Raw genomic sequence first — 12,032 nt, forward strand, 5'->3', positions numbered from 1 at the left:
CAGGACGCTTGTAGGAGACCCGGGTACTACATAGGTATCGTACGTAGCCTATTTGAGTTGAAGAGAGCGTCATCTGTATATCAAGACCCTCAGTGGACTTTATATCTGTGGCTGACCTTTTAATTGATCCAGCTGCCTGCTGGGTGCTAGCCGCATCTTCCGAAAAGGCGATAGGGGTCAGGGGTGCCGGCTCTTCACATCTGTTCCTCTGTGAATAGACAGGCTCACGCTGCGTGTGCATTTGGTCTCCTTTGCTCTGCCCGTTAGGCCCTGTGCAAGTCAAGGAGTCAAACATGGCCGACCCCATACGCATGCCGCGTAGCTTCAAGGCTGTCAAATCTCCCAAGTATATTTCGCTCAAAGTCTGACATCAGTCTGTAAATGTCAGCACCAGCCATCTCCATACTCTGAGCTGTCTATCCTCTGGCACTTTAAATAGGGAAATTGTTTGAGGTTGGTAGTTCCCCTGCCACTAGCTGGAAAATGGCCGCTTCTCTGAGGTCCCAGTAGTAATCGTCACAGAATATGCTTAAATTCTAGGCTTGCTGGAGATTTTAAGTCCCTGGGCTTTTTGATTTTGTTCCCCAAACCTGCAGACCCCTTATTGTGGCACAAAAAGCTGGGCTGAGCAGTTAGGTAAATAATTATTAACAGTATATAGCCGGAGCTATGCTGACATACAACCGCTCAGTTCTCAGGCTTGCTCCGCCCCCCAATCCTATAGTTTTTGAAATGCTAGGATTTAACATAACTTTAAGAAAATAAACAAAAACAAGTACTGCGAAAACAAAGTGCACAAGGATCCCTGGTTATGATTTATTTTGGTTAACAGATATCTTCTAAAAGAGAATAGCATATCATATAGTAATAAGAATGTAGTGATTTTAGGATCAGGCATTTTGACTGCTGTCTTTTAAATAACTAACAGTCACCAATACTATTACCAAGAGAATTACATGGCTACAACATGAACCCCAGTCCTTTCTTGCAGGGAAACAATCCATTATAAGGACCTCAAATCCAATTATCTTCAGGACACCTTCTCTGCCCATCCTCCTAGTAAACAAGGAAACACATTACTGGGCAAGTAGGGGAAGTGGGAGGGATACTTAATGCTATGGCTGGGGTATCTTTGCCTCCTCCTGGTGGCCAGGTGTTGTATTCCCAAAAGTAATGAATACATTTATGGACTCTCCCTGCCATTGGAAATAAATATATTCGCACCACTTACTTATCTTTCTCTTTCCCAGCTGAGAATATTGGATGCAGTAAAACGCCACCTGTTTTTAATTCATATGCTACGATCATGTCAAGTTCCTAGAAAAAACATATAAATAATGTAAATGGTTTTATATTTTATGTACACAGACACATGGTGCGTGGGAATATATTAATTTAGGAGAACCTGCGTGTATGCGTTAGTACTTTTGGCATGAGAAGCTGTGCACATATTTTGGTGCGCTATAAAGTGTATTCTTTGGCTACTAGGAGTCCATTAAAAGTTTTCGGTAAAGCAAGAAACACGTTAAAATGAGACTGCTAACAAAACATTTTAACTTGTTTAAATATTTAATTAATAATACATTAATGCCTGCTTACATTATTGAGGCCATCATTTAATACTGCAGTTTTGCTATAGTTGATGACCACACAACATGCTTAGATCAGTGCAGAAGCTCATTTTTATCTGACCCTAATTGGCTACAGCAGAGAAAATAAATTTAAATACTTAAAGGACCAGTAAACACAGTAGATTTGCATAATCAACAAATGCAAGATAACAAGACAATGCAATAGCATTTACTCTGAATTTCAAATAAGTAGTAGATTTTTTCCTAACAAATTTCAAAGTTATGTATATTTCCACTCCCTTTGTACCATGTGATAGCAATCAGCCAATCACAAATGCATATACAAATAGTCTGTGAGTTCTTGCACATGCTCAGTAGGAGCTGGTGACTCAAAAAGTGTAAATATAAAATAATGTTAACATTTTTTTAATGGAAGTAAATTGGAAAGTTGTTTAAAATTACATGCTGTATCTGAATCCTGAAAATTTAATTTGACCTGAGTGTCCCTTTAAAAGAGTGTATCTCAAGTAGCAAAACCCCGCAAATTTTTATAAAAAAATAAATTAAAAAAAAGGATAGTTTTAAATACATATACAAATATATTTAATTGCTGATTATTTGTAATACAGTGCTTAAGCTATTATATATTATTAAGTATATATACACAAGTTACTTTAATATATCTCTAAAGCCCTACAATTGCAATTCAACTTTCTATATAAAGAAATAAAGTCTGCGATATGCATAAAGTTATCCTTAGGGCTCGATTTATCATCAGATCGCTGCTTTCCTACCCTCTTCTCCACCTTTCGGTGAAGAATTTCAATCTCCCCAGGCTCGTCCGACCAAGGAGATTGACAGCTCCTGCCTGCGCATGATTGGCCGTGCATGAGCAGGGTTGCACGTGAGAGCAAAATAGCATTTGTGCGCAATGTTAAATTCGGGCAGCAGATTGCTGCCCGCCAGAGGAGAGAGCTGGGGCGGACAGGGGCGAATATGTAATGTGTAATTATTTAATCAAGATAAGCACAAGCTAAAGCACAGAACAAATGGTTGTGAATTTCTACATCCACATTTTCGTACTTAGAATTATCTTTAGTTCATATTTTTTTTAACTCAAACTTTAAAACTCACTTCTTTGATCCAGTGTCGATACTGATTAACACCAAATGTCTTCTTCATCCACAGACCATAAATATAGCCAGAGATCCCTTTCAGAACCCACTCATCAGACCTGAGAACAATAGGAACTACTGAAATGGTTTTCCTTCTAAACATAGCAAAACACCAAATAAAAGCATCTTCAATACAATATCAAAGATTCCAAAAATTAAACCAATATTTAAAATGGCTGAACACATTAAATATAACGGTTACAAGAATGTCAAGTTTGTTCATTTTGGTCACATCAAGCTTCTTCTTTAAAAGGGAGTATCAATGTTAAACCAATATTTTTTTTTATTTTTTTTAAAAATCACTTTTCAATAAATAACATCTCACCTATTTTCCTTAGAATTCCTACCAGTTATTCATTGTTGAGAACTAAGTTTCCCAAATGTGAAAAATTTAGACATTAACCGCTTCCAACTACAATTACAGTCTGCTCCATACACCAGGAACATTTTGGGTATTTGGCTGAAGTTACTGGCTACCAATTTTGGATTATTTTACAGACACTTTGTTGGATTTCGGTGTTCATTTACTTATACCGCTGGATATCTGTGGGTACAACGTATGCAAAGTATTTATGTTTTATTGGTCATGGCAAAATGTAGCCAAGGGTACACCTCTATTATTTTTCCTCCGTTTTTAAAGTGTAATAATGAAGTTAACTAAAAATATTGTAGATCCTTATTTAGACGGCATTACGCTCTCTATGATTAAAGGGACATGATACCCAAATGTTGAAACACTTGAAAGTGATGCAGCATAGCTGTAAAAAGCTGACTAGAAAATATCACCTGAACACTAAGTAACAGTAACAGCTCTGATTTGTGTGAATCGGATTTCATCTATCTGTCAGATTGGATATCTCACAGAACTTCACTATTGTTTGTTATTTTCAGGGGGGGGGTTTAGGACACTTTCACCGAAGACCCCTGGATTATATATCCTACTATTTGTGCACTTTATTAAACATTTCTTTTTAGCTTTATTTATTTATTTGTGTATCATTGCAGGATATTTATTTCTTTTCATATGTTTAAACAAGACTCGACTAATCCCTGTATTCAGGGAATCACAGCAAATAGCATTTTACTTTTGGGGCCTAAGGTTTTGTATTATTTTACATATATATCTATATGCAAACACTATCGTTTGGCTCCTAAAAAGTGGATTTTTGGCTCCATGGTAATCTTGATGGCCCCTAGACTTGACATTCATTTTTTAAACACCTGTTTTAGAGACTTTAATAACAAATTACAGAATTACAAATGTGTCTTATCGCCCTATATTAGTTTCACGTCATAGATTCCAAATCGCAAAGCAATAGATTCACCAGCACCAGTGGCTAGCGGTGTGCAAGCTGAAGGAGCCATTGCTCAAAACTCCAAACTATAAGAAAATCCACAAACTCAGCAGCACTACCAAAGTAATATGCACTTCACTTTATTAGCACCAGGAAGCAAAAAACATGACATTTTGGGCTCAAATGCCCTTAATCATATGACCTTATTTCAATATACACCTCTCTTTTATACACATCACCACAGGTGTAGCCATTTACTAATTTACCTGATCTCTCTAAAACATTTTCAAATACAGGCGACACCTAGTGGCCTAAAGGCAATAGTACATGCCACAAATTAAAAACAAATCATCAATCACAAAAATACAAAATGATGTGTGGCTGCCTATTACATATTTTAAAAAATATAAACAGAGAAATTGTTAACAAACTCATAACGAATTTTAAGTAACCTACTGCGGATGGACAGGGAATTACAGGAAGAGATAAAAATCTAGTTCACGACTCATACCTTTTGGATACATGCAGTCAAGTTTATAGATCCACATTGATTCTCATTTTTTAACTAACAATTCCCTATCTCCCCCTCTATGTGGGACACGGATGTGGCCTATTATCTGGAATTTGACTTGGCAATAGTATGGCCAAACATAATAAAATGGTTAGAAACAGGGGCCTTGGTGTATTTACATCTTATATTCGACTTATGCTCTGTAATCCTGTCCCTTATTCTTTGGGCGGTCTCTCCGATATAAATCCACCCACATGGACATTTAATTAGATAAATTGCATAACATGTATTGCATGTAAAGAAGCCATTTATTTTAAAGATTTTTCCTGTTAAAGGATGGACAAAACTGGACCCCTTAACCATATTATTACAGTTAACACACCCCAAACAGGGGTAACGACCCAAATTTTTCTCAGAAATATAACTTTGTTTCTGTTGTTTACTACTGCCTATATCTGCTCTTACTAACTTATCTTTTAAGCTAGTGCCCTTCCTGTAGGCCGGCATTGGAGTATTTGCAAAGGCTTGTATATCTGGATGACAATCTCTCAGCATAAACCAATATTTGCTATCAATTCTTTGTATATTAAAACTCTGATTGTTCTATTCAGAGACAAAAATTATCCTATCATTCCTATTATTAACACATTTTTAATGAAAACTGTATCTTCTTTAGCTCTTGATATTTCATTTTGTATCAATTCTGATGGATAACCTCTAGCTTTAAATTTATTCCCCATCTCATCTAATCTTCTATCTGAAAGACTTTTATCTGAGACAATCCTTTTAACTCTTGTCATTTGACTTCTCGGCAGTGATTTTATTAACGTGGGTGGGCACTTGTAATAGACTATTTCTATTCATACTTTTCCTATACATATCAGTCTTAAAGGTCCCCCCTTCCTTATACACCAACGTATCTTAAAATTGTAATGAATGTTTATCCCAATGAAGGGTGAATTTTATATGCCTGGTAGCCAAATTCAAGTCATTGACAAATTCAAGGAGGCATATAATGTCGCCCCAACATATTCCAAAGATGTTGTCTACATAGCACCACCAGGTGGCGCTATATAGAAGAAACCTCTTATTCTTCAAATATAGTCATAAACAAATAAGCATAGGTCGGGCGACATTGGATCCCATTGCAGTCCCTTTTATTTGCATATAAAAGCTGTCCTCAAACAGGAAATAGTTACAATAAAGAATAATGCTTAAAAGTTCTAATAAGAATTCTTGTTGTTGTTCAGTATATGAACTACTCATAGCAAGAATATTTCTCACAGCTCCCAGACCGTTTTCGTGGTCTAAAATGAGGTATATAAACTGACCACATTGAGGCTAAAGATAATACATCTTTCAGATATTTTAAGATTCCTGACCTTGTTTAAAAAGTCACCAGTATCTTTAACGTAGGAGGCTGACTGCTCTACAAAGCTCCTTAAGACTTTATCTAAATAAATAGAGATGTTAGAGAAAATACACTCAGTGCTAGGCACAATTGGTCAACCAGGTGGCTTATCAAGTTTATGTACTTTGGGAAGTGTGTAAAACACAGGTATTATCCCATTATCAATATACAAAAACCTTTTATTCGCATCATCGATCAAACCATTATCAATAGCTTTGTTTAAGCAACTTGTAATAGCTCTAGTGGGGTTATGATTTAACAGGAAATAGGTATTTTTATCTGTCAATTGTGTTTTTATTTCATCAACATAGTAGCTCTTATCTAACAGGACCAAAGTCCTGCCCTTGTCAGTTTGCTTGTAAATAATATGCTTTTTTTTTTTTAACTCAATTATGGCCCCTCGCTCTGCCTTAGAGAGATTGGATTTACTAATTTCCTTGTGGTGTACAGTATTTTACAACTTATTTATATCATTACACACCAACTCAATGTGTCAGTACAGTGATTATAACTGTTAGGAATAAATCTGTTCTTATTTTTTAACCCAAAATTGCATATGCTTAACTCTTTAACAACTTTTGTTTTTGTTTGCAATTGGTTATTAGCGAAAAAAGACCTCAATTTTAAATTCCTAAACAGTCTATTTAAATCCTGTTGTAAATTAAAGAAATCACAGTTCTTACTCGGGCAGTATGAGAGTCCTCTATTGAGTACTTTTTCTTCCGTAGCGGTAAGTGTGGCCCCAGAGATATTTACCACTAGTTCTTGTGTCTCTGCCTTATCATCCATTGTTGTTGTGGCGCCTTCTGTACTACCCGTCCTTGTGGGCCTTGTGGGGCGGTGTCTCTTGTCCCCACGTCGCTGCTTATGTCGGATTCCCCAGGAGAGCATCTGTCTGCAAATTTGAAATAATTGCTTCTCGTCTCTGGTATCGATTACCTCGCCAAGCTCGACCGGAAGTATACTAGCGTTCTCTTCCGGTTCGTTCCCTCATCCATCTGTAAACGGTTCCATGAGTATAATCCTGCTCATCTCTGTAAAATTTTTCACGCTTTTTTATCTGCTATTTTTTCGAAAGATGTATTATCTTTAGCCTTGATGTGGTCAGTTTATATACCTCAATAGACCACAAAAGCGGTCTGGGAGCTGTGAGAAATATTCTTGCTATGAGTAGTTCATATACTGACCAACAACGAGAATTCTTATTAGAACTTTTAAGCATTATTCTTTATTGTAACTATTTCCTGTTTGAGGACAGCTTTTATATGCAAATAAAAGGGACTGCAATGGGATCCGATGTCGCCCTGACCTATGCTAATTTGTTTATGACTATATTTGAAGAAAAATTTGTTTACCAGAATGAGAGGTTTCTTCTATATGGCGCCACCTGGTTGCGCTATATAGATAACATCTTTGGAATATGGTGGGGCGACATTGGATCCCTCCTTGAATTTGTCAATGACTTGAATATGGCTACCAGGCATATCAAATTCACCCTTACCTGGGATGAACATTCATTACAATTTTTAGATACGTTGGTGTATAAGGAAGGGGGGACCTTTAAGACTGATATCTACAGGAAAAGTACGGATAGAAATAGTCTATTACATTAAACAAGTGCCCACCCACCCACGTTAATAAAATCACTGCCGAGAAGTCAAATGACAAGAGTTAAATGGATTGTCTCAGATAAAAGTATTTCAGATAGATTAGATGAGATGGGGAATACATTTAAAGCTACAGGTTACCCATCAGAATTGATAAAAATTAAATATCAAGAGCTAAAGAAGATACAGTTGCCATTATATTCTTGCTATGAGTAGTTCATATACTGACCAACAACGAGAATTCTTATTAGAACTTTTAAGCATTATTCTTTATTGTAACTATTTCCTGTTTGAGGACAGCTTTTATATGCAAATAAAAGGGACTGCAACGGGATCCAATGTCGCCCTGACCTATGCTAATTTGTTTATGACTATATTTGAAGAAAAATTTGTTTATCAGAATGAGAGGTTTCTTCTATATGGCGCCACCTGGTTGCGCTATATAGATAACATCTTTGGAATATGGTGGGGCGACATTGGATCCCTCCTTGAATTTGTCAATGACTTGAATATGGCTACCAGGCATATCAAATTCACCCTTACCTGGGATGAACATTCATTACAATTTTTAGATACGTTGGTGTATAAGGAAGGGGGGACCTTTAAGACTGATATCTACAGGAAAAGTACGGATAGAAATAGTCTATTACATTAAACAAGTGCCCACCCACCCACGTTAATAAAATCACTGCCGAGAAGTCAAATGACAAGAGTTAAATGGATTGTCTCAGATAAAAGTATTTCAGATAGATTAGATGAGATGGGGAATACATTTAAAGCTACAGGTTACCCATCAGAATTGATAAAAATTAAATATCAAGAGCTAAAGAAGATACAGTTGCCATTAAAAAATGTGTTATAACAATCAGAGTTTTAATATACAAAGAATTGTTAGCAAATATTGGTTTATGCTGAGAGATTGTCATCCAGATATACATGCCTTTGCAAATACTCCAATGCCAGCCTACAGGAAGGGTACTAGCTTAAAAGATAAGTTAGTAAGAGCGGATATAGGCAGTAGTAAACAACAGAAACAAAGTTACATTTCTGAGAAAAATTTGGGTCATTACCCCTGTTTGGGGTGTGTTAACTGTAATAATATGGTTAAGGGGTCCAGTTTTGTCCATCCTTTAACAGGAAAAATCTTTAAAATAAATGGCTTCTTTACATGCAATACATGTTATGCAATTTATCTAATTAAATGTCCATGTGGGTGGATTTATATCGGAGAGACCGCCCAAAGAATAAGGGACAGGATTAAAGAGCATAAGTCGAATATAATATGTAAAGACACCAATGCCCCTGTTTCTAACCATTTTATTATGTTTGGCCATACTATTGCCCAACTCAAATTCCAGATATCAATGTAACCAACCTGATGACAATACTCTGTCACCACTCAAGGGGGCGCTAATATACACAGAATATATATAGTGCTAGATCACTCCTATAATGTCAACAGATTACAAAACACAACAAAAATATAGTGTATATATAGTGTGATAAAATACACAAAATTATATAACTTATCAGTCCATAGGTGAATCAATCACTGAAAAAAGTGTTGTCCATTTGGACTTGCTTCCAATGGTCTTTTATTCTTGAATTCACAGCGGATCCTTCCCAAATAGAAGAGGTTAACTGGAAACTGTGATGGTATAAAACAAACACACAGAAGGGCGCCTCCTAGTGTAATAAAGTACAGATGGTGTACAAATATGTGATAACAGATGTTCAGGTACTCACAAGTGTGGCAGCACTCACTCGTGCTTAGTAGTGCATACTGGAATCTCACAGTGTCCCAGCTCACTGTTCTTTTCCCACAGGTCTCAGTCTAGGCTGTAGTCTCCAACCGCAAACAAACATGGACAGGCTCTCAGCCAAGTGATAAGTTTTAAAATCACTTTTATTAAAGCAATGGTCTTTAAAAGCACAGTGTATACATATATCACTGTGTATTAAAATGCAACTAGTTTCTCAGCTAGCTTGCTGTTTCCTCAGGCAACAGTAGATGCCTGAGGAAACAGCAATCTAGCTGAGAAACTAGTTAAAAACCATTGTTTTAATAAAAGTGATTTTAAAACTTATCACTTGACTGAGAGCCTGTCCATGTTTGTTTGCGGTTGGAGACTACAGCCTAGACTGAGACCTGTGGGAAAAGAACAGTGAGCTGGGACACTGTGAGATTCCAGTAGTATGCACTACTAAGCACGAGTGAGTGCTGCCACACTTGTAAGTACCTGAACATCTGTTATCACATATTTGTACACCATCTGTACTTTATTACACTAGGAGGCGCCCTTCTGTGTGTTTGTTTTATACCATCACAGATTCCAGTCAAATTCCAGATAATAGACCACAACCCTGTCCCACGTAAAGGGGGAGATAGGGAATTGTTACTTAAAAAACGAGAATCAGTGTGGATCTATAAACTTGACTGCATGTATCCAAAAGGTATGAATCGTGAACTAGATTTTAATCTCTTCCTGTAATTTCCTGCAGTAGGCAGCCACACATTATTTTGTATTTTTGTGATTGATGATTTGTTTTTAATTTGTGACATGTACTATTGTCTTTAGGCCACTAGGTGTCGCCTGTATTTGAAAATGTTTTAGCAAGATAAGGTAAATTAGTAAATGGCAACACCTGTGGTGATGTGTATAAAAGAGAGGTGTATATTGAAAGAAGGTCATATGATTAACCCTTTGAGTGCTAAGCACTTTCCCACCTGGGTGCTAAGGTTTTTTAAAGGTTTTTTTTATTTTATATTTTTAAAAATATTTGTTTTTTTTATTTCAGATCAAGACTTACACTGTTGGTTAGGTGATTACCTTTCCAACGGTGGGTCTTGGGGGTCTGTAGCTGCTTAGATACCTGAGATACAGGCTTCTAAGCAGCATGCCCCCATCTCCTATATTTAACATTGTTAATGTTAAATAAAGTTGTGCGGTGACGTCATCATGTCATTGCGCGTGACGTCACCTCACGTAACGTGAAGCCCCGGTGATGCCTGTCACTATGCAGGCCCGATCGCCGGGGTAGGAGCCCCCAGGTCTCCCTCAAAGTGGGAGAGTGCTAGTGACGGCTCTGAGCCGTCATTAGCACCTGACTGAGACAATTTGTGATGGCTCAAAGCCGTCATTAGCACTCAAGGGGTTAAGGGCATTTGAGCCCGAAACGTCATGTTTTTTGCTTCCTGGTGCTAAAAAAGTGCATATTACTTTGGTAGTGCTGCTGAGTTTGTGGATTTTCTCATAGATTCCAGAACAGATTGGCTCTTCAGTCTTGTAATTTGAAGTATATATATATGTGCAGACATTAAACATACTGGTTATGCTGATCTCTTTATTGTCATAAAAAAGAAATGCCGTTGTTGTAATTTACTTACCAGGACATTCTTGAAATAAAGCAGCCAAAAAACTGCTGTGCCAAAGCCTGAGCCAAACATCTTCTTGTGAGTGGTGTCTGATCAATAATCATTGAACTGTGCAGAAGATTTGTGCTGGCAGAGATAGAACAAACATCATCAGTACAACCAATAGCAACTGCAAAGCAAAGGACATGCATAACTAAATCATATATATGGTAAATTGACTGTGAGAGAGGGATAACATATGAAATGAGGGTTATATTCAATATTACGCATGTTAGTCAATAAAAGCCTTTAAAGAATGTGAGAGATTATTCTCAAAGATACTATGATAAACTGGTTCTCCCCCTACACCAAATTCAGGTTGAGAATCATTTAAATTTAACCTCTGTTCCAACTAAACATTTGTATTTTACGTTATATGTAAAGCAAATTTATAGTCAAAAGCATTCTATTCTATTGAAGACTAGCAACCCTGCATCTCTGTGCTTAACCCCCATAAAGAGGTGAAATACATAGTAGAAGTGCCATTAAGGAACCAAAGAGCACTACAACTCCCAAGCAGAAATCACCTGTAATCCAATCAGCAGTGCGAATTACACAGTAGAGTCAGTCTCTGCTTTTGACCAGCAGTGCTCTGTGGGTTCAGAGCAGTACTTCTACTTTTTGTTTCACCCCTTTGAGGGCGTTAAACAAAAAGAGGCGCAATCGGTTACTAGCCTTAAAATTGCATGATCTAACAAATTTGAGTGTGTAATTTTTAGAAAGAAATTTATAAATGAATATAGCTATAAGATTTATTTCCAGTTGTATTTTAGCATATTTTATTGCTGCCCTTTCATATGGATGTTAGATATGGTCTAATCTGCAATGTCCCCTTAAAGGAATAGAAAGATCAAAAATGAAATGTGTGCGGGTGAATTTCAATTTAAAATATAAGCATTTTTGCAATATCCTTTCATTAGCAAAAAATGCTTCTAGTAAACGTTATTACTGTTTTTCAGTGACATATGTACATATCCTACGAAGGCCGTGCACCAGTATTCAAACACCACACTTTCTCAGAGAGTCAGCACTGGCTTGTATGACACA

General features: G+C 36.8%; 1 protein-coding gene across 2 annotated transcripts in view; it reads right to left on the bottom strand.

Moving 5' to 3' along the window:
- The window catches only part of TAF2 (TATA-box binding protein associated factor 2), a 382,948-nt gene that overhangs the window by 319,434 nt on the left and 51,482 nt on the right, over window positions 1–12,032 (bottom strand). For both annotated transcript variants that reach the window (XM_053715318.1, XM_053715317.1), the window contains exons 8-10: window positions 10,959–11,072; window positions 2,706–2,805; window positions 1,232–1,317 (exon numbers count right to left, since the gene is read on the bottom strand). In XM_053715318.1, coding sequence (XP_053571293.1) covers window positions 1,232–1,317; window positions 2,706–2,805; window positions 10,959–11,072 — 300 coding nt within the window. The remainder of the gene's footprint in view (window positions 1–1,231; window positions 1,318–2,705; window positions 2,806–10,958; window positions 11,073–12,032) is intronic.

Source organism: Bombina bombina, chromosome 5 (assembly GCF_027579735.1).
Source record: "Bombina bombina isolate aBomBom1 chromosome 5, aBomBom1.pri, whole genome shotgun sequence".
NCBI classification, from domain to species: Eukaryota; Metazoa; Chordata; class Amphibia; order Anura; family Bombinatoridae; genus Bombina; species Bombina bombina.